At 41.0% G+C, this 22,572-nt stretch overlaps 2 protein-coding genes across 2 annotated transcripts; both read left to right on the top strand.

The window, feature by feature from the left end:
• The first annotated feature begins 18,734 nt into the window (after positions 1–18,734).
• On the top strand, positions 18,735–19,833 carry LOC115742954 (NDR1/HIN1-like protein 26). The gene has a single exon (XM_030677518.2). It carries the CDS (start codon positions 18,973–18,975, stop codon positions 19,645–19,647), a length of 675 nt encoding a protein of 224 aa, XP_030533378.1. The 5' UTR covers positions 18,735–18,972; the 3' UTR covers positions 19,648–19,833.
• Positions 19,834–21,462: 1,629 nt separating this feature from the next.
• On the top strand, positions 21,463–22,372 carry LOC115742953 (protein NDR1-like). Its single transcript, XM_030677517.2, has one exon. The coding sequence runs from the start codon at positions 21,602–21,604 to the stop codon at positions 22,226–22,228; it is 627 nt and encodes a 208-aa protein (XP_030533377.1). The 5' UTR covers positions 21,463–21,601; the 3' UTR covers positions 22,229–22,372.
• Positions 22,373–22,572: the final 200 nt, after the last annotated feature.

The raw sequence follows: 22,572 nt of genomic DNA, 5'->3' as shown, positions 1-22,572 counted from the left end.
GCTGATAGGATCTTCTTGCGTCTTCTTTCTCTCTCTATATGTAGAGAGATTGTGTGATCCTTTTCTGATGCAGATCTCTAGACCATAATATACTAGGGGATCTCGAGAAAAAGCTGTGCAATGTGAACCATTAATATCGGGATTCGCGGTTCTTTTTCTTAATAAGTCTCTTCAAAATACCATTAATGGTGAACTCTCTCGAGTCCATGCGAGAGGAAATTAAGGAAGCTTCGTTCACATGGCCTACCTGCATGTGGATGCACGAATTCGAGTTCTCTGTCAAAGACGCGACTCCCTAATTTACCAAAGCGGCCCTTCAATGTATATTAAGAGAAAGTCTTAGCTCACAGTTCTTACAACGCGGGAAAAGGATGATATTTCCAGCTTTTGATTGATGGGTCAATACTCAATTCGATTTTGCTCGAAACAGAAGTCACCGCGTCGCATCATCGAATCCATATGTAGCGGGAACAGCATAGCGGCAAAATTATTTCATTTTACAGCCAAGGAAATCGTCTTTTAATTAGAGAAGGAACATATGTTCAACCAGTCTTAATCGCTTAATATGAAAGGGTTTCAATGCTTGAATCACACTCTCAAACCAATTAAAGCAAGCCTATGCCTCAAAGAACTTCTTTTTCAGAGAATCAAAAGGCCAGGGATATATAATGGCCCCTAAGGAAAAGCTACGAACTACACGTGTTTCCTTTAAGAGATTGCGTTGTATTTACATTCTCAAATTTGCCTCTGGGATTGAATATTCGCCAACTTGTATTTAGGAATGACTAGTGTAATTCCATTTTCACTGTCACGAGCGTAAGCTACGTTTGAAAAGGTGAGACCATGGAAATATGAAACTTTGGGTGGAAAAAGATTTAATTATCCATAGGTAAGAGAGAGAGGGAAGTTTTAAATGTTATGGTATTTTTCGTACGGATGATTGATTTTAGCGTGAGTCGATTTTCGACCGAAAATCTAAAACTTTACTGTTAGAGTTAGTCTCAGGTTTTTCGAATTGGAAATCGAATCAGGTTCTTTTCAAAACTGCCGGAAAGAAGCCAATGTTCTCCTTATACGAAGGCTTTCAATCGATATGGACATGGAAGGATGTGCAATTTGACCATTTTAATGAAGAGTTTTCTGATGTTAATTTAAGATAGTCAACCCAATGAGGCGCCGGACTAGGATTTTCATTCTTCCGGCTCCCTTATGGTCTTAGAATTTCTCATTGGGTATACAATATGTCCTGGCTTCTAGAACATAAAAAAATAATAGGCAAAATGACACAAATGGTCCTTAAATTTTGGTCTAATATGCATTGTAATTTCTGAACTTTAATTTAACCAATATGGTCCATGAACTTTAGCTCAATATGCAATGTGATCCATAAACTTTCAATTTATTCAATGTGGTCTCTGAACTTTTGGAATATATTCAATTTAGATCTTAAACTATAAGAAAATGTCTAATGTCGTCCCCGAACATGAATAAATGGAAGGACTACATTGAACATCTTTCTATAGTTCAGGAACTAAGTTAAACATGTCCTAAAAATTCAGGGATCATATTGATCAAATTAAAAATTCAAGGACCACATTACACATTGAGGTATAGTTTAGGGATAATATAGGTCAAATTACAAGTTTAGGGATCATGTTACACATTAGGTCAAAAATTAGGGATCATTTGTGTCATTTTCCCAAAATAATAAACAAGAAAAAAAAATAGAAAATGAAAGCTGGCTTAATCTCACAGATCTCTCAACTACGTACGCGGTAGATTATTCTATTACCCATTAATTATAGTTAGACAAAGTTGCGAACTTCGAGTTTCCATTGAATCGTACATTCTAAATTAACACACGACTGGCTTTTTTGTCTAGTTGTGTAGAGCTTTGCTTAGCTTTACAGGTTTTTCCTCGCAAATGGAGCTGGTCTTCGAGTTTGGAGTCCAGAGCACGGCGAATTACGTGTACTATAGATATTAATACATTGTAGACGATGTCGTTGAATGCAGTGCTAAGTAAGTCTCTTTATTAATGTATTTCTTTGGCTACAACTGGGACAGTTCACAAGCGGTCCGGTGGCTCCGGCCACCTGCGATCTGGCCGGGCCATTGAAGTATGAGGCAGATGAATATATATATATACATATATATATATATGTATGTGTGTGTACATTAGAATGTCACTTGGATTATGATAGGAGATATCTTTTGTTATTACTTTGAGAAAATATAATGTGTATCCAAGTAATTCTAATGGCTTTCCTTATGTCAGATTAAAATCTGACTAATTGATACGAGATAGGATGTAGTTTCACAAAGGTGAGGGACAACCATGATTACCGTTCTCTTTCTGGATAGGTAGGAGTGTCATACTTCCATCCAGATCTACTTCCAACTCACCTTCCAAGATAGATATGACAGCCAGCCCGTCCATGAGATTACGTATGGCATACGGTCCAAATGAAGTCCCCAACTCCTCAGTCCCTCCCTCCGCCCCCCGCGGGCGCCGTCGATTTCTTCAGGTATGACCTATCCAATCGAAAAAAATTATTTTGTATGAACGATTCAATGAGCCTCACAACGTTTTTTTAGTTGTTGTTGATTTTGATATCGAGCCCAAGAATTATAAAGAGGCCATTACAAATCCTTTGGGGAGGGAAGCGATGGTGGCAAAAAGATAAGGTACTCAAAGATGATTTGGACTGCCACTTTTTTTTTTTTTTTTTTTTTGGGTGGAAAATGTAGATGGTATAAATTAGATGAAGTACATCAGCTTAGGGGCATCCCTTATTATTACAAAAGGAGATAACAAATCAAAAAGATGGAGGAAGGAAGTCTCATATAGTAGCCAATACAACATTAGCCTGGTAAGGTCTAATTGTTTGGTGGAACGAAGCTTGGCCACTTGCATTTTTACGTACTTAGCCAAAATAATATAGAAGTCGGTGGAGTAGTTATGAAATCGTCTCACATTGCGTTCCATCCAAATGCAATATGTAGTTGCTAGGAACGATTGTCGCAACCTCGCCTTCGGCCTCTCGCGAGGGTCCGGCGGGGTTTAGAGGTATTGTCATAGATCAATGGCGTGGACTCTCCCAAGTCCTACCTCGCGTGACATTGGATTCATTTTATTGATTAGCAAATTAAAATGCTATTAAGAGTCGCCACTAGCCTATTGGGATCGGCTAGAAACCAATCGAAACACGGGAGGGTTATCTCGATTTCTACGCAATAATAGCTTCTAAGTTCGGGGACTTGTTTACGCTAATTAGAAAATTAGCGCCCTTTCGGTACCTAACCGGTTGATATTTCCTAAGGTGACCACACATTCTGCATATCATTTTAAGCTTATCAGGTATCTAATCCATACTAAATGATCATGCATAATGTTTTCTGTCATTTCGTGCAATTACCTATTTATCCTTAACCTAGCATACGGGGAAAACAATTAACAGGCAATTTTTCAAAAGACAATGTTTTTAAACACTCAATCAGATAAATATGCCAAATAAAGATCGGGATAAGCACGTGCAGACCAAATCTATAATGGCGATATTTAAACAAACAACTTCGACTCGAAGGTCGAATTACAACAATATCAGATCGGATTGAACATCGGTCTTCAAACAACGCCAATTTCGGGCTTAAAATTCACATTAGGGGTAAAAAGGTCAAAGAAACCATTTTTTTAATTTTCTGAAATTTTTCTGATTTTTTTTTAATTTTTATTTATTTTTTTGAATTTTTGAATTTTTTTATTTTTTATTAATATTTTATTAGAGGGAACCGGGCCCGGGTCGGGTTCTTGGACCCGGGCCTGGATCAGGCCGTCGGACCTGTTCGGGCCCAGGAGAGAGGACCCGAACCGGGCCTGATTGACACAAAGGAAAATAGGCCCACTTTTCCTTTTCTTCTCAGCCAGCCCGCTCAAGCAACCCACGCGGGCCGTAACCAATCCTTTCTTGAACAAAACACCCGGCCCAGACCCCTTTCTTTTCTTTTAATCCCAGCCCAACCGCTTAGGCCCCTTTTCTCTTTTTTTCTTTTCTTTTATTCTGCCAGCCCAACTTCTCCTCTTTTTCTTCTTCTTCTTTTTTACGCCAAAGACACTCCTCCTTCTCCTTTTATTCCCAGCCCACCCAAGAAGCCCAAATTAGTCAGCAACAAATGAACGTGAAATGGCCCTCCTATCACTATTCATCGTCTTCTTCCTCTGGTTCTTTTTTTTCCTTGTGCAAATCCCGGCGACGACGCCACGCCAATGCGGGGCTTTTTTTCAAATTGCATACAAAAAAATTTTTATTTACCATTTTAGGGGAGATAAAACTTATTTGCCGTTTAGGGGTCCGCTCGGCGATCTTAGTGCCGAGCGGACCCGCTCGGCGACCTTGGTGCCGAGCAAGACACCAAACACAGAGAGAGCAAAAAACCGCTCTCTCTGCACCGTTTTTTTTTTTTTTTTTTTTTTTTTTGCACGCTTTAGTGCGGAGCGCAATTCTGCTTTCTACTCTCTCTCTCTCCACTAAAGCGTGCATAACACTTGGAGAGAGAGAGAGAGAGAGCAGAGTGCAGAGGACTTGGAGAGAGAGAGAGAGAGAGAGAGAGCGCAGAATTCTGCTCTCTCTCTCTCTCTCTCTCGGTCTTGCTCGGCACTCACAGTGCCGAGCAAGAAAAGGGCATGCAGAGAGAGCGGATCTGCTCTCTCTCGTAAGCCGGCCCCTACCCGCTCGGCAGTATATCGCCGAGCGGGTAGGCACCCCTACCACACCGGCGCCTTTAATCAGGGGCGGGCAGACGACGTGACCTTTCACGAGTGCTACTGAGCCTTCGGCTCCGCTTTAAGCAAAGCCGAAGGCTCTCCGTTGATAAGCTCATCCACACAGAAGCTCATCCACACAGAAGCTTCATTTTCTGCATTTCGCTCCTCCAAGGAAGTTCATCGCTCCTTTGCATTTTTGCGTTTCGCTTCTCAGAAACTCATCTCTTTCTACAAATCGCCTCCTCTCAGAAGCTCATCTCTCCTTTACATTTCGCCTCTCCACGTAAGCTCAACTTTCCACTGCATTTCACCTTTCCACAAAACCTCATCCCTCTTTTGCTGAAGCCTCCTTCACGGATCTCCGATTTTAAGTGATCCGGATATTAAGTGAACAGAGTGTGGAGTCCGCTGGGAGCCCTCCCCTCGCTTTGATTAACTTCGGCGAGATTTGTTCTTAATATCCCGACCAAGTTTTAATCGGATTCTCTAAGACGTCATTTCTTGTTTTCTTCTATATAGGTCACGAAGATTTTCTCATATCCCCCTCTCCTCGGGTGCCTTTATTGATATTAGGGTTTTATTTTATTGCAAATATTTTTGTCATGTTTAAATTAAATTGGGACTTTTTTATTTTTGCAGAAGGCGAGAGAAAAACAAAGCCGACCTTCTTACTAGTTTGAGGTAAACCTTGTTATAGTTATTTTTTGCAGTTTTGTAAGTATTTTATTTATTTATTTAATTATTATTTGTAGACTGAATATTTGTAATGTTTACGATTTGTGGTAAATAAAAAAAATGACCATAATCTCATAAGAACAAATTTTGAGGACTCATTTTTGCAACTACGTCCACATATTTATTTTGACGATTTTCAAATTTTAAAAAAGAAAATTAGGAGTGTGAAATGATTTTTTGGACAGATTACATAGTTAGAGATTGGCTTCTTTTTGGGGCTTTTTTCAAGATTGCATAAAAAAAAATTTATTTACCAAATAAGGGGAAAAAAAACTTAATTACCTTTTAGGGGTATGCTCGGTAGTCTAGGTGCCGATCCGAAATTTTTTTTTTCGGACCGAGAAGCGGGGGCGGGGTTTGACCCGGTCCGAAAAATATTTTTTTAATAATTTCAAAATTCGGATAATAGAAAATTACAAAATACAAAATGGATTAAAAATAAAGAAAAATCATAAAGACTTTCAAAAAAATGAAGGAAAAAAATATTAAGAAATTTAAGAAAATGGGAAAATGGCCACAATGAAGTGGCTATAGATTATTTTGGCCGGTGATTTAAAAAAATGACGATTTTGCCCTTCCGGCAAATTGTCTCCCAAAAAATTCAAAAAAAATCTCAAAAATTAAGAAATGGCCACAATCAACTTGCCATGGACGATTGACGGCATTTTGACCGACGAATTTTGAAAAATGACGATTTTGCCCTTCCGGCAAATTGTCTCCCAAATTGTCTCCCAAAATGACGATTTCGCCCTTCTAGCAACTAGCCCTTAGGCCTATACTAAGACATTTATTTCATTTGATATATTGATAGTGGGTATGTTAATTTGATAACGTATATGGAACAATATTTAGGAAATTGTAGTTTAGAAATAATTTCTAATTTATTTAAATCTCAAAATGTCGTCTACATCTTTTGCGATTGTGCGCTGGGGAGGCACAATAGTACGAACTGAATATGGAATTGATTACGAAGGTGGATAATCTACCATGTTCGGGATGGCAAATATATCGACATTTGATGAGTTACGTGTGTCGATTGAGAGCGCTTTGAATATAACAGGAAACCAGTATATTCAAACAGTGGTGTATAGATATCCGTATGTAACACGCAATTGTGTTACATATGACATTACGGAGGTGCATGATGATGCCACGATTACGATGATTCAGCAATTTGCACTTCAGGCTGGTGGTACGGGGTTCTTGCGGTTCTATGCAACCGTAGCAGAACATCAATTGAGAGATGATTTCGCGGAGGAAGCTTCGAATGTTGGTGAAGATGATGATGGTCTGCATAATCAGCACGTGCGAGCCGATGATAATGCTTATAATGCTGCTGATGATGATAATAATGATAATGCTGATAATGCTACTGGCGATAATGATAATAATGCTGATAATGCTGCTGATGATGATAATAATGCTGATAATGCTGCTGCTGCTGGTGATGATGATGATGGTGATGAAGAAGATGATCCTTGGATGGACTCCGATGACAATGCCGAAGAAGATGTCGGATATGAGAATATGGAGGCTTACTATAATACGCAGATGCACAATCCCATTTTGCCGTTGGTACATCCACCGCCTTATTCGGAGATCGACTTTGACATGATGCAAGACGACACAAGAGCCAAGCCGAGCCGTATGCTATTTGATCCATCAAAAGAATTTGATGTTGGCATATTGTTTCCATCACGGGACGCGGTGCGGTTGGCTGCGAAAGAGTACTCCCTTAGGAGAAATCAAAATTTTCGCAGTTATTTGACAAAGAAAGACGAATATGTGATAAAGTGTGGCAATTCAAATGGACCGTGTGGTTGGAGGCTCCGCGCGATTGCTAAATCGGGTGGCATGTTTTGGAAAATAAGTAAATATAATGGGCCACATACATGCAGTTCTCCGCAAATGTCATGGGATCATCGGCACCTTGACCAAAAGTACCTCTGCAGCCAAATAGAAGCAATGGTCGCTGCCCAACCAGATATCAAAATCAAGCCACCGATGGCGGAGATTCAAGATAAGCTGCAATTCGAACCTACTTACCGTAAAACCTGGAAGGCCAAACAAATGGCGATCGCCGGACAATTTGGAGATTGTGATGAATCATACGGTAGGTTGAAGACGTGGATGATCGAAATGAAGAGTCGGAATCCAGGTTCACATTTTGTGATCGATGATAATATCAACCTAGATCGTGGCTGCACGGTTTTGAACCGGATGTTTTGGACTTTCAAGCGGACGATTGAAGGCTTCAAAAGTTGTCGTCCTGTGATTTTTGTTGATGGTACATTTTTGTACGGAAAATACGAAGGAACCCTCCTTTGTGCGGCCTCCCTTGATGGAAATAATCATATTTTCCCGCTGGCATTTGCTGTAGTCCATCGGGAAAATGTTGATAATTGGACTTGATTTATGAATCATTGCGAGAGATATGTCACTAGGAGAGATGATATTTGTGTAATATCGGACAGACATATCGGTATTCAACGAGCAATGGAGACAACACGGTGGCGTCCTCCACATGCCCACCATAGATATTGCATTCGGCACATTGCCAGCAACTACAACAAACATTTCAAAAATGCCGAAGGGAAAAAACTTATTCGGACGGCAGATAAATTCTCGAATTTGTAAATTTTAAGAAAATACGTATGGAAAAATTTGAGTACAAAGTACTAATTAATGTTGTCTTGTACAGCTTACGCGAACCAACGACGAAAGTTCGACCAATTCATGAGTCAAATTAGGGAGTTTGATCCAGCCACAGCTGCATGGTGCGATCAGATTCCAAGAGAAAAATTGACAAAGGCTTATGATGAAGGGAGGATATATGGATCGATGACGACAAATTTAGTCGAATCGGTCAACGGGATGCTGAAGGGTTTCCGTGGTTTACCAATAGCAGCCATGGTCGACAAGATATTCTATCGGTTGGTGCACTATTTTGATACGAGAAGAACAATGTATAGGATGCAGAAAGACAACCGGTGGAAATATACGGAATTTGCAGGTGTCACGCTCCGGAAGAACAGTCAAAAAGCAAATAGGCATGTCGTCACGTGTTTCGACTACGATAGAGGCGTTTTCGAAGTGACAACTGGACGTGACGGATCAAGAGGTTCAGAGGGCCACAAACACATAGTGCGCCTACACTTGAGAACGTGCACATGTGGAAAATTTAAAGGATTGAAAATCCCATGTTCACACGTCATGGCAGCATGTCAAGCGTATGGCATTGATTACGAACCATACGTAGATGAATTCTATACTTTAGAGAAAACCCTTCGGTGCTATCGGTATATGTTTAATCCGTTGGGGCATCTTCATTACGAGCTTAAACCCGAAGAACCGCCATTAGTGCCGGACCCGAGTCGTATTCGGAAGAAAGGAAGGCCCCGTACATCACGGATCCGGAATGAGATGGATCGGAGAAGCGCGAGCGATAGCTCTTCGCGAAATCATTGCACACACTGCGGAAAATCGGGGCACAATAGGAAAACTTGTGCACATAGATCGGCCGGAGAGTAGATCATACTTGCTCGATCCTTATGTATTTCATTCCTATGCGTTGTAAGGATGATCGTATTTCTATGTTATAAAATCTCTTTGTCTTCCGAAGTCATCAAATGAATATATTCATATGGGAAAAAAATTGTATCATGAAATAATTTCTATGTTATAAAATAATTTCTATCGTTGTATCGATCCTGGGAAATCAACGAATAACGGATGTTGGCGCGTAAAAAAGACACGGGGCGTGACAATTATCATGAATTTTTGTAATGTTATAATATCACAATTGTACGATATTTATTCAGTTTATGTGTTTCATGTTATATATACATATGGGAATTTGTTGTAATGTTATAATATCACAATTGTGTAGATATGGCACGGAGTACTTACATTCAGCCGGGCCCAGAGGATGATTCACTACTTCTCGGGCGGGCCGGACATAGATCTCAGGCTATATGGGACGCTAAGGTAATTGAAGATTTTTCGGTTGATCTGTACTTTGTAACAATATCATCAAAATTGCCACTAACTGTTCATGTTACATGTCACAGATACCTCCGACAGAAGCCCTTCGATGTCGGCGAGCGATGCTACACGTAGGTGATCCCGATCCGCGGATAGTCCCGTATCTGCAAACTTCAGGATTTTTTGGCGTTTATATGATGAGATTCGTGCGGCTGGATTGGCACTTAATTACTGCATTGGTCGAGCGGTGGAGGCCCGAGACCCACACCTTCCATATGCCGGAAGGTGAATGCACTATCACGCTGCGGGATATTGCAGTCTTGACTGTGCCTTCCTATAGATGGACGTGCGATTCTCGGCCCCGATGTTCCGCATTGGCCCACCGTATGTGACGATCTACTCGGTGCTCACCCAGCCCGGTTGCGGGGCACACGGATCGGTTTGAGCTGGTTGAGACAGCGCTTTGAAGAGCTTCCGTCAGACGCCGATGACGTCGCCATAGTGCAGCATTCCCGGGCTTTCATTCTCCGTCTGCTAGGAGGATCTATTTTCTCGGACAAATCGGGTGTCCGAGTTAGTTTGTTGTTTCTTCCATTATTGGCGAACCTTAACGTCCCTACGCAGTATAGTTGGGGTTCAGCAGCACTTGCATGGTTGTACCGAGAGTTATGTCGTGCAAATGACCCAGAGACGAAGCAAATGGGCGGTGCCTTACATATCTTGCAGCTTTGGGCGTGGGAGCGCTTCAGATGTGTCTCCTCATCCCCGACGGTTGAGGTTCCTTTAGGACTTGCACCTTTCGGTAGTCGGTATGTGATCTATTATATTTTTAGTTCGTGCGTTATTAATTCCTTCCAGTGCGTATAATATAAGAAAATTGAATGTTTTTTGTTTATGCGGTTGGAGTCACGGTCGAAGTACGACGGAGATCCCCACGCATACGTTGGTACATCTGCGCTACCAACTTGATAGATTGGCATCCGAAGATGTAAGTAATGATAGCAACGAATGAGTTTAATATAATGTTAGCTTTTAAATTAATTCTTCATTTAATTTCATATGTTTTATTATGATAACAGATTATTTGGGAGCCCTATGGTGGCGACATTACGGAGAATGTACCGGCTTACTGCTTGCGGGGACAGGATATTTGGAGGGCTCGTGTGCCACTCATTTGTTTTTGGATAGTTGAGTGGCATTATCCGGATCGGGTACTTCGCCGGTTTGGTATGCAGCGGGCGATACCTACTCCTCCCCGCGATCACACAGGGTTGCATGATATTGACAATAGGCCACCCGGGAAGGATTGGGCAGCTAAACACGGACGATTGATCACTATGTGGGACAGGCGTACCGAATATGTAGTCCATGCTGATCCCGCCACGGAGGAACTCCACTTTCACTCGGGATATATGGAGTGGTTCCTGAGACATACACGGAAGTTGATTTCTATTACCGGAGCTGCAATGGGTTCAATGGTTAGTGCAAATACTTTCAATTTAATTCATTAACTATATTTTTACTAACATAAGTTATTGTAATTTTATAACATTTGTTGCTTGTCATATCATTACCGGGGTGATGGCGTGGAACAAATCTTACGTATATTAAATTCACGTCCATCTCGTCAGACTTTGGGAGATGTGGGGAGGATAGCTAAGGCAATGCTATACGCCCGGCATGAGGAGAGGCGTCTCACGATGATGCCACCACCCCAACCAGCAACTACGGCGGTAACCGTTGGCCCTCACGATGATGATCCGCTTGAGCCTGTTCGGTCGACCCGGAAGACTCCTCGAGGTCATGTAGTTGGCAATGCCGTCCCTTACACCTTCGAGTATCATACGACGGATTTCGCTCCGGGTTTCGCTCCAGGATTAGACCGGACGTGTTTCAATGTTGGATTCACCCCTTTTGCCGCCTCATTTCCCGAGGGATCTACTTTTGCATTTCCCGATCCGTAGACTCCAACTCCTTCTCCTACTTCGTATGTACCCGATTTCCCTCCTTTTTATTCAAGCTTCTCTATAGAAGGATATGTACCGTCTGGGCATGGCATATTTTCACAAGATATGCCTTCATCATCTACACATCCTCCTCGGTCGGATCCTCCTCCTCGGCCTCCTCCTCGTCCGTACAATACTAGAGCTGCCGAGCACCGAAGAGAGCCACGTTGCGGAACAGGAGGTCATGTAGGAAGACGACATCGTTAGTACATGTAATTGTGACAGTCCGATTATTATCTATTATGAAAATAGCATGTTTTTCATATATCTCATTACTTTCATTTTATCAATATTCTGAATTAATTACACTAATAAAATAAGCTTCAAAAGAAACAATTTATAAATAAAATAATAATTATTAAATTCTTAACAAAAATAATGATTTCCTTTTTAAAAAAACGCCGAGTAGAACAAAACGCCCCGAATCGTCCATGGCCAGTTGATTGTGGCAATTTTCTTTTTACAATTTTTTTGGGAGACAATTTCTGGAAGGGCAAAATCGTCATTTTCTAAAAGTCGTCGGCCAAAATACCCTCAATCGTCCATGGCCGATCGATTATGGTCATTTACTAATTTTTGAGATTTTTTACAATTTTTTTGAAAGACAAATTGCCGAAAGGGCAAAACCGTCATTTTCTAAAAGTCATCGGCCAAAATAACTCGAATCGTCCATGGCCGATCGATTATGGTCATTTACTAATTTTTGAGATTTTTTATAATTTTTTTAAAAGACAATTTGCCAGAAGGGCAAAACCGTCATTTTCTAAAAGTCGTCGGCCAAAATACCCCCAATCGTCCATGGCCAGTTGATTATGGTCATTTACTAATTTTTGAGATTTTTTATAATTTTTTTTTGAAAGACAATTTGCCGAAGGGGCAAAATCGTCATTTTCTAAAAGTCATCGGCCAAAATAACCTGAATCGTCCATGGCCAGTTGATTATGGTCATTTACTAATTTTTGAGATTTTTTATAATTTTTTTAAAAGACAATTTGCCAGAAGGGCAAAACCGTCATTTTCTAAAAGTCATCGGCCAAAATAACTTGAATCGTCCATGGCCGATCGATTATGGTCATTTACTAATTTTTGAGATTTTTTATAATTTTTTTAAAAGACAAATTGCCGAAGGGCAAAACCGTCATTTTCTAAAAGTCGTCGGCCAAAATAACCTAATCGTCCATGGCCGATCGATTATGGTCATTTACTAATTTTTGAGATTTTTTATAATTTTTTTGAAAGACAAATTGCCGGAAAGGCAAAACCGTCATTTTCTAAAAGTCGTCGGCCAAAATACCCCCAATCGTCCATGGCCGATTGATTATGGTCATTTACTAATTTTTGAGATTTTTTATAATTTTTTTAAAAGACAATTTGCCAGAAGGGCAAAACCGTCATTTTCTAAAAGTCGTCGGCCAAAATACCCCCAATCGTCCATGGCCGATTGATTATGGTCATTTACTAATTTTTGAGATTTTTTATAATTTTTTTAAAAGACAATTTGCCAGAAGGGCAAAACCGTCATTTTCTAAAAGTCATCGGCCAAAATAACCTGAATCGTCCATGGCCGATCGATTATGGTCATTTACTAATTTTTGAGATTTTTTATAATTTTTTTGAAAGACAAATTGCCGGAAAGGCAAAACCGTCATTTTCTAAAAGTCGTCGGCCAAAATACCCCGAATCGTGCATGACATGTTCATTATGGCCATTTTTGACATTTTTTTCAATTTTTTTCGAAGACAATTTGCTATAAGGGCAAAATCGTCATTTTCAAAAGTCGTCGGCGAAAATGCCCCGAATTGTCTATGGCTAGTTCAATGTTGCCATTTACTAATTTCTCCGAGCTTTTATAATTTTTTTAGAAAATAATTTCTTACGAGGACGAAATCGCCGGGTCGGAATCGGGGCTGGGGGTGGGGAGGGGCGGCGGGGGAAGGGGGAAGGGGGAAGGGGGGCCCGCCGGCGGGGCCTGCCCCGCTCGGGAGCCCAACCGCCGAGCGGATGGCCGCTCGGCGATAAGACTACCGAGCGGACCCCTAAACGGCAAATAAGTTTTCTCTCCCCTAAAATAGTAAATAAAAATTTTTTTGTATGTAATTTGAAAAAAAGCCCCGCCAATGCGACACTAGGAACGTTCGCTCGCCTCGCCGTCGCACCGCCAAGATTTGCTCGTAGCTGCAATGCCGGGTCTTCTTGCACGATGCCGAGGCAACGATACCGAGCTCCACCAACTATGCCACCGCCTCGGATTCGAGCCGCCAAGCCGCCCACCGGTTCGAGCTCATGTGTCATCGCCCGCTTTCTACCCGACGGAGCTTCTTGCGATAAAAGCGGATCTGCTCACCCATTGAGGTTTCGAATCTTCTCATGCCCTAGGACTGGTTTGGGTCATCTCGATGCCTCCCAGTGCCGCCGACTCAAATGGACCGACTCGGCGCGCATGCTACCGCCTCTGGGGAAGTTTCCACGCTCCCGTTGGTCTCACCACTGTCTTTGCAAGTCTTCTTCTTCACGGAATAGCATCCCGGTAGCCTCTGCGTAACGGCACCCGAACCTACGAGGACTTGCTAAGCTTCTGCAGACCGAGGAAATTGATAGGCAATCTCTTAAATGCCAACGTGATGCCAAGCCGATAGCCTTCACGCCGAACATAGACCGCTGAACCGGAACCGTTCAAACTCCCGTCACGATTCCATCTCCACCCGAGTTCGGGTCACCTCTACTCGGTCGGACGCCAACAAAGTCGATAGCCGCTCTCAGACCTCAACGCCGGCTGGTGGTGGGCATCGTCCTCAACCTCACATCCTCTACGCGATCTAACCACTAAAATGTCACTACCGCTGTGTTTCACGGAGACACTAATGGAGCTGCTTCCTTCACGGTCGACCTACGACGACCGACTCATCCACTAATGGAGACTCGAGATCGTTCTAGTCACCCAACACGAGAGAAACCGAGCTGCCACTGAAACAAACTTCGACCAATAGCACGGACGAAGGCACACAAGCACAAGGAAGGTGACGGGATACGGTCGCAGACGCATTATAGCCAAGTGGGTATGCTGATGAGTGAGGGCATGGGTTTTTTGTAGATACGGGAATATCACGCTTAAGAGAGAGCAATCTAAACATTCATTACACGAAGACAAGAAGAATAAATGAACAAACAAAAAACACCAATCCTATCCGGGTAAAAAAGGAAAGAAAAAGAAAACCTACTTGGTTAGCGCGCCGAGGAGAAGCGAGCTTTTGGGAACTTCTTGGATTTTTTCTTTTTAACCCCCCTGCTTCTCTCTCTTTTTATTCCGAACCTACAGCCTGCCCTCCTCTCTCTCCTTTATGCAAGTCTTGCCTCCTTCAGCAAGTTTTGCTTTCATGGATGGGAGTGAAACCCACATGATGTAGACGTGGGTTGGCGTAAAACCACGTGCAGTATGTGGTGAAAATTATAGTGACGTGAGTGTGTGTTCGAGTCAATTAATGGTAATAATGAGGGAGCTGCTCACGCGTGAAAAGGGCTAAAGAGAAAATAAAAATAAGATAATAATAATAATAATAATAATAATAATAATAATAATAATAATAATAATATAAAAAAGAATTGGGCCATTCAACCGGGCTTAGATGGGAAGGAAAAAATCGAAGCAATTGGGCCTACGTCGCGTGGGCTTGTTTCGCGTGGGAAAAGGAAAAGGAGACGGCCCAGGTGGACGCGCACGTGGGTTGGTCCAATAGGCCAATTTTTGGCTGGTGCGGACTCGAGTGATTCAAATGGATCATATTTTTTATTTATTATTATTTTTTTAATTTTTTTTAATTTAATAATTTTTTCTTAAAAGAATTTTAAGATATATATATTTTTCATTTTGGGAATAGAAATAAGAGAGCACATATATGTATATATATAAAACACATGAAAAATAATAATAATAATAATAATTGACCAATTAGACAATATTCTAAATGAAAAATAAAATACCATACCGCCAAAATTAGGTGTCAACAACGATAACTTGAGAAGTCCGGTTACCAAGTCTTTGCCCTTTGTTGCCCTAGTCATCCACTGTAGGTTCTCATTCCATCCTCCTAAAGGGTGCCTTACTTCATATTGTGCTAGGATATGGCACCATATGCTGCTTGTCCACTCACATTGGAAGAACAAATGTGATCCGTCTTCTATACTAGCACTGCAGAAATCGCATCGGGTGTCAACTATAGGTAGCCATTGTGCGACGATCTCAATTGTCGGTAATTTTTCTCTACACACTAGCTAACCAATAAAACCGTGTTTGCTAATACCGATGGTCCAAATTAGGTTATACCACTCCATAGGAGATCTCACTTGTTTGAGCTCCTCATATGTATCTTGGCAACAGTACATTGAACTTAGGGTAACTGATGATAGGACGGGTCGCAATTTAAGGAGATATCGCCAACTCCAAGCCATATTGCCCTTAATGTCGAGCTACATAAATGGGTGCCTCTGCAGTTGGTGTTATGAACCCTTATACTCCAAAGGGAAGAGGATGGACGATTGATGAGGATCCATAGCATGTGGTCTAACAATATTTTGTTCCATATGTTCAAATCGGACAATCCCAATCCTCCTTCCCTTTTAGGTGAGCAAGCCACTTGCCATGCAACCTTATGTGAACCATGATTCACTGTATTACCAGCCCATAAGAATTGTCTAATCCTCTTCTCAACCTCGTAAATAGTGTGCTTTGGAAGTAGGAACATTTGCGTCCAATAGGCTCATATAGAGATGATGACTGATTTGACTAATTGTAGACGCCCTACGTAACTAATATGCTTCATGCCTCAACACTCAATTTTCTTAAAGATTTTAGCGGTTAGACTCTTATAGTTTGCGTGTGTGAGTCTTCTGGTAACAGGGGGAATACCCAGGTATTTGATAGGAAGGGTACCTGTGGAAAATGGGTGTATGGTCCAGTATAAGGTGTTTCTAGTCCTCATTCAACCCATAAAAAAAAGATTTGGCACTTGCCAGGGTTAAACCGCAGTCCTGTGAGAGCTACAAATTCGTCAAAGCATAAGTGAGTAATCCTTTGCGTTTTGCAGCGCCAATGATACTTGAAAGAAGAAGTAGCAACTTTCGCACAAATAATTCCATTGAGAATTTCCATAACCAGCACAAAGAGATATGAAGAAAGAGGATAAACTTGTCGCAGCCCATTGGTACTATTAAAATACCACATCTACTCGCCATTGAAGTTCACTGAAAACGTCGGAGTAGTGATGCACTCAGCTATCAAATCAACTAAGTTCTTGGGTGTACTTATAGCTTTGAGAACCCCGTGAACTGCATCCCATTAGGCCATATCGCAGGCTTTCATGAGATCAATCTTTATTGCCACCCGTTTACCCATACCTCCCTTATGGTAGTTGTGCAATAGGTCTTGGCATAATAGGGATGTTCTCTGAAGGACTGCCACTTTGCTGGAGGATAAGAAATCCACAGGGCATATGTAGGTTCACAAATCTAAGCGTTGCATCGATGGTGTTATTGAGTGATATAAAGCTCATTTTTTTTCACGAAGGAATTCACCCAAGTAGAGGGCTTGAACTTCCAGGAATCCTTCACGCCAGTGACTAAAACAGTCAATATACAGTGACTTCTTATAGTTGTATTTGGCTTGTAATTGGGAGTTGAATTACATGGACGTCAACAATGCATTTTTACATGGTGATTTGAACAAGGAAGTTTATATGAAATTTCCATAAGTTTCACGGCGACAAGTTGCAATATTGTTTTATCAACTATGAAAGTTCTTATACGGTCTTTGACAAATATCTCCAAAATGGTTTTCAAAATTTTCTAATGAATTGAGACAGGATGGTTTTGTTCAATCACTAGCCGATTACTTGTAGTTGTTCACCTGTTCTCATGGAAATACTTTTATGCTGTGTTAGTGTGTATTAACGTTCTCATCTTGGCGGGCAATAACTCAGAATAGTGTGTAGAACGGAAATGGTACCTTGATGAGTGTTTTCATATCAATGACTCCAGGCAATTAAAGTATTTTAAAAAATTAAAGTGAGGCAAATGACTTTAGGGTTGTGCTAGAGAAAATATGCACTTGATATCTTATGCAAATGCGACATGCTGGCAGCTAAACTGGCAGCTTCCCCCGGTGGAGCTCCCTGTCGATGCCTTAGACCCAAGTCAGTATTGTTGACTAGAGGATGTCTACTTAATCTCATCATCAAGCGTCTTGAATTATGTTATTCATTCCACACACTCTCCCAGTTAATACAGGAATTGAAGGAGTAGCAAGGGGAAGCCGTCGTGTTTGCTCTCCGATATCTCAAGAAAAATCTAGGGTTCAAGTTATCGGTTCGAACTTCACTTTGCTTTGAGTGCCTTTCGTCACTCTGGCTACCGGTTACTTTGTCATGCACGGTGGTTGTCCAATGTCTTGGAAAACCAAAAAGCAAACACACAGTTTGTCTGCCCTCTACTGAAGCCGAAAATCGCTCTATGGCAACTGTCACTAGCGAACTGATTTGGTCGCGAAATTTATTTGCCTCCTCCTCAGGGTGTCGCACGATAAATTGATGGGACTTTATTAGGACAATCAATTTGTCCTACACATCCTGGCAAACCGTTATTTCACAAACGAACAAACCACATCGTGATTAACTTTCACTTTTTTCGAGAATATGCACGGCTTGGGCATTTGTGCCCACTAACCTTACACTGGCTGACGTTTTTACCAAGCAAGTTGGGCGTTCGTGACCTTTATGCGCCAACTTGAGGGTGAGTATCAAAGAAGATTTACCGAACGTTTACCGAAGATTCGTTTTCTGCTTTTTAGCATAATATTTTGCTCATCTCTCATACTTAGTTTAGGATTAGCACAACTTTTGGTTTCACTCTTATAATCAGTCAAATATAATCGTTAGGTTTTCGCTTTGCTTACATGTTAAGCATTATTCTGTATATATATTTGCACAATATGATGAGTAATACAAGCAAATTAGGAAGTCTCTCATTTATGTATACATATATATATATATATATATATATACACATATATGTAACTTTGTGACTAAGATAGAGCCATAAAGTAGAATCTAGGTGTCATCTCACGTGAAAAAGGACCATGGTTCGACTCGTAATGGTAAATGCACCCTTTATTTTATTATTGGTTGCTGCAGACAACGATAAAGTGCACAAGTCACAAAAGTAGTATCTGCCTTGCTTGCTCAGCTACTCAACTACAGTATCGATCCTTCGTGTCGTAGATAACATGCACAACATTTGATACCTTAAGCCTTATTCCTTCCTTTCTCCGATCAAAAAACCCCTCCAAAAACTCTCTCCCATTCGCTACATAATCATCAACAATCACTCGATCGCCCGCCTCGTCGGCCCAGCCTTTTAGTTTTTTGATCGCTACTCTCTCGAGCTCAGACGACAAAAGGAGAAAGAACAGGAAAAAAAAAAAAAGAGGAGAAAATGTCGAGCCCTCACCGGGTACCGATTTACTCTGCCAACCCGCCGGAGAAGCTGGTGAAGCGCCACCACACCACGCGGTACTACGTGCACCGTGTCCAGGAGAGCCTCACCACCCGGATCTCCAAGCTCGTGTGCTCCATTTTCCTGAGCCTCCTCCTCATCTTGGGCATCATCACGTTCATCCTGTGGCTGAGCCTCCGCCCGCACAGGCCCCGGGTCCACATCCACAACTTCTCGGTCCCGGGCCTGAGCCAGGAGAATGGGTTCGAGAACGCACAGATATCGTTCAACGTCACACTCCGGAACGCGAACGAGCACATCGGGATGTACTACGACGCCATGGACGGGTCGGTTTTTTACCGGGATCAAAAGATCGGGTCAAAGTTATTGTTGGCTTCGTTGTATCAGCAGCCCAAGACCACGACGATCATTACCGACGTGTTGAGCGGGGCCACGTTGACCGTAACCAGTCAGCGCTGGATGGAGTTCTTGAACGATCGTGCGGCGGGGAGCGTGACGTTCCGGCTGGACCTGGCGTCGACCATCCGATTCAAGGTGTCGACGTGGACGAGCAAGCGCCATCGGATGCACGCCAGCTGTCCGGTCTCTGTGGGTGCGGATGGGTCCATCTTGCCTCTTTCCAAGGATAAGAGATGTCCAGTTTATTTTACTTGATTGGCTTCTTGTCAGCCTTTTTCCAAGTGAGGATTGGATTTCCTGCCTCATAAGATAATTCATTTGTAACTTCATGATTGAGTTTTTCATGATTTAAGAAGTACATGTTCAATTTGGTGTATTATTTCTTTTGCTGAATGTGTGAAAGAATTTGTCTTGCATATATTGAACATGACACTATTATTGATTCGACGAGAAAAAAAGTATTTGGAAATTGCGGAAGAAATATGATGATATGCATTAGATTTCCATCCCAAATGTCTCGCAGATGTCATACATTTTCCGTCATGTGTTGTGGACTTCACTCATGTGGTAACCATTTTCATATAATAGTAAAACCTAAAAGGTGATGATCTCATTCCAAGTATAAAAGGTGACAATCTCTAGTAAGGTCACAATTTCCATTGTTCGGTGCCAAAGTGATCGGATTTTTATTTTTTTTTCGTGCTCCTAAATTTCAATAAATGTAAGTAAATGCCAAAAAACAATCTGTCGTTAGTAATGACTGCTAACTTTTGTTCAAGTATTTGTTGGTACCTTGAGTCACTTTCATAAATTTATCAACATTTTTTTTTTGTTGTAATTTGAATTAGTTTGCAATGGGGATATTGGACAAGAGCAACGAGGGGTAAATTTGTTATGGGTGTATCACTTTAAGAATTTTTATAACACGAACCGGGTTTGAGTTAGATGTGGCACGGGTTTATTAGTTTGAGACTTTTTGTGACTTGCAAATTAATTTGGGATAAATGTGACATGAATGTACAAGTTTATGATTTTTTAGTGGCATTAACCCAAATTCATAAAAGAGTTGATGAATTTAAGCGCCAAGGGAGACAAATAAACGTCAGTAAATAATAAGAAAAGTCGATAAAAAAAAAAGACAAATAAAAGTCTATGAGTAATTAAAATGAGAATTGGGAACACAAAATTAGTTACTATATTCAATCGAAATAAATTGGTAGCTCATTTAAATAAATACAGATAATAGATATAACAGATGATAAATTTAAAACGTTGCAAGCAAAAGTTAGTACACGATTATAGAAGAGTTATTTTGTTGTAAATTGCTGACAAATTATCTGAAAATCAAGGGATGGGTAACTTTTCTTAGCAATAATTTTTTGATGCACACAAATTCTTTTAGAATTCTACCAGCATGAAGAAAAAATCATTTTTTTTCAAAAAAAAAAAAATAGTATAATCGTCCTTACAATAGAAATAGGAAGTAGATAATCAGCCGTGGGATGATCGCTTGGTTAGGAATTTATCACTACTACCGCTAAGGTGGTGAAAGGAAAAAACGCTAGGAAAATTAGGAAAAGAAAGATAAATGGCAAACAACATTAGAGAACAGCACAACATAATTGAGCTCTTCCTTGCGAGCTTGTACGTAGATGCTCGAAGTAAAAGCGTTTGTAAAGTTATAATGTTACGTCTTAATCAACTGATTTTACCACCTCAAGACTTAAAATTCATGTGATGAACTCTCTTACTTACAATCTAAAATTGTTCTGACTTTTATAATAAAATTATCGTAGGTCGGCGTAAAAAATTCAATGTTGAACAAGCGACATGTTTTTTCGGGGTTTAGTTTTTCAATCAAATCGTTTTCATATGTTCACCATTGAATCGTGAATATGTGAAGAATTCTTTTACATCGACAGTTGATCTAATAAATCCTTTTACGTTATACGTTCCAGAAAGTCGCAATGTACTTTGAAGGGAATAAAAAGAAATTCTATAATGCTGAACCAACAAGCACCTAAAGAGGAAAAGCGTGTTCATCCTCGAGAAGAAAAGCATATATGCTCCACTAATACTTTAATCTCAATGAACTTGGCTTATACCTTAGGCATACAAAGAGATTCGACAGATATAATATGCTCGGCATGGCCTTTTTCTCTCACAGATCTATTTCTCTCAATAACGTAATCGTCTTCCTCAACGAAAAATGGCATGGCCTTTCTCTGATTTAACCGAAGAAATCTGCACTTCTGACGCAAGGAGCTTCTATGTGTGGCTGCTTCAAATCTTCTCTCTCTTGGCCATCATCGCATTTTGCATATGGCTAAGTCTACGTCCCAGTAACCCTTCCTTCGCGGTGGTGGACCTCTCCGTTCCGAACTCGAACAACATCCAGAACGGCTCGACTCTGTTGACCTACGAGCTCGAGATTCAGAATCAGAACAAGGACTCCGGAGTCTACTACGACGACATCCTCATGACCTTCTTTTTCGAGCAAGATGCGGTTGCCGACGATGTGATATCCTCGTTCTACCAAGGGAAGGACAAGACTCTTCGCGTGAGACGTGACGTGAGGGCGAAGGATATGCGGGTCTGGAGTGGCGTTGCTCGTGCCATGGCGAATGCAACGGCCAAGTTGAAGGTGAGTCTAGCAACTCGGGTTCGATATAAAACGTGGGGTAAGAAGAGCAAACATCATGGGATGAGCTTAGAAGGTGTTGTGCCTGTTGGTCCTGATGGGAAAATTTCAGGCAAGAAGAAGAAGAAGAAGATTAAGCTACATCATGTTTCCGGCAAGAGGAAAGCGTTCAAGAAGCATAAATTTAAAGTTTGATCACCGGGGAATTATCTCTATGTGTCTATAAATTGTCCAGTTATTGCAGAATGCAAAATGTGCCCCTAATTTTATTGTTTCTAATGTTCTGCTCCATTTTCTTCCCCCTTTTGTCTGCAGAATTTGAAGGCAAAAAATTAAATATCTCCTTGTATCTCGAAATGTTTTATAAGTAAAAAAGTTCTTAGTTCACGTGTTAGCAAAATAGAGAGCATGATTAATTTGGTGATACCAAGCCAATTAGTAAATGGTCGGATGAATTTTCGGGCCCAGCTTTATATGTTTGGGCCCAACTTTCATTGTTTCATCATAAGCAATTGGACCACGTAAAAGATTAATCTAAT

The sequence above is a fragment of the Rhodamnia argentea genome, chromosome 9 (assembly GCF_020921035.1).
Source record: "Rhodamnia argentea isolate NSW1041297 chromosome 9, ASM2092103v1, whole genome shotgun sequence".
NCBI lineage: Eukaryota > Viridiplantae > Streptophyta > Magnoliopsida > Myrtales > Myrtaceae > Rhodamnia > Rhodamnia argentea.
Note: the sequence above shows the minus strand (reverse complement) of the source record. Positions and strands in the feature narration are given on the sequence as shown.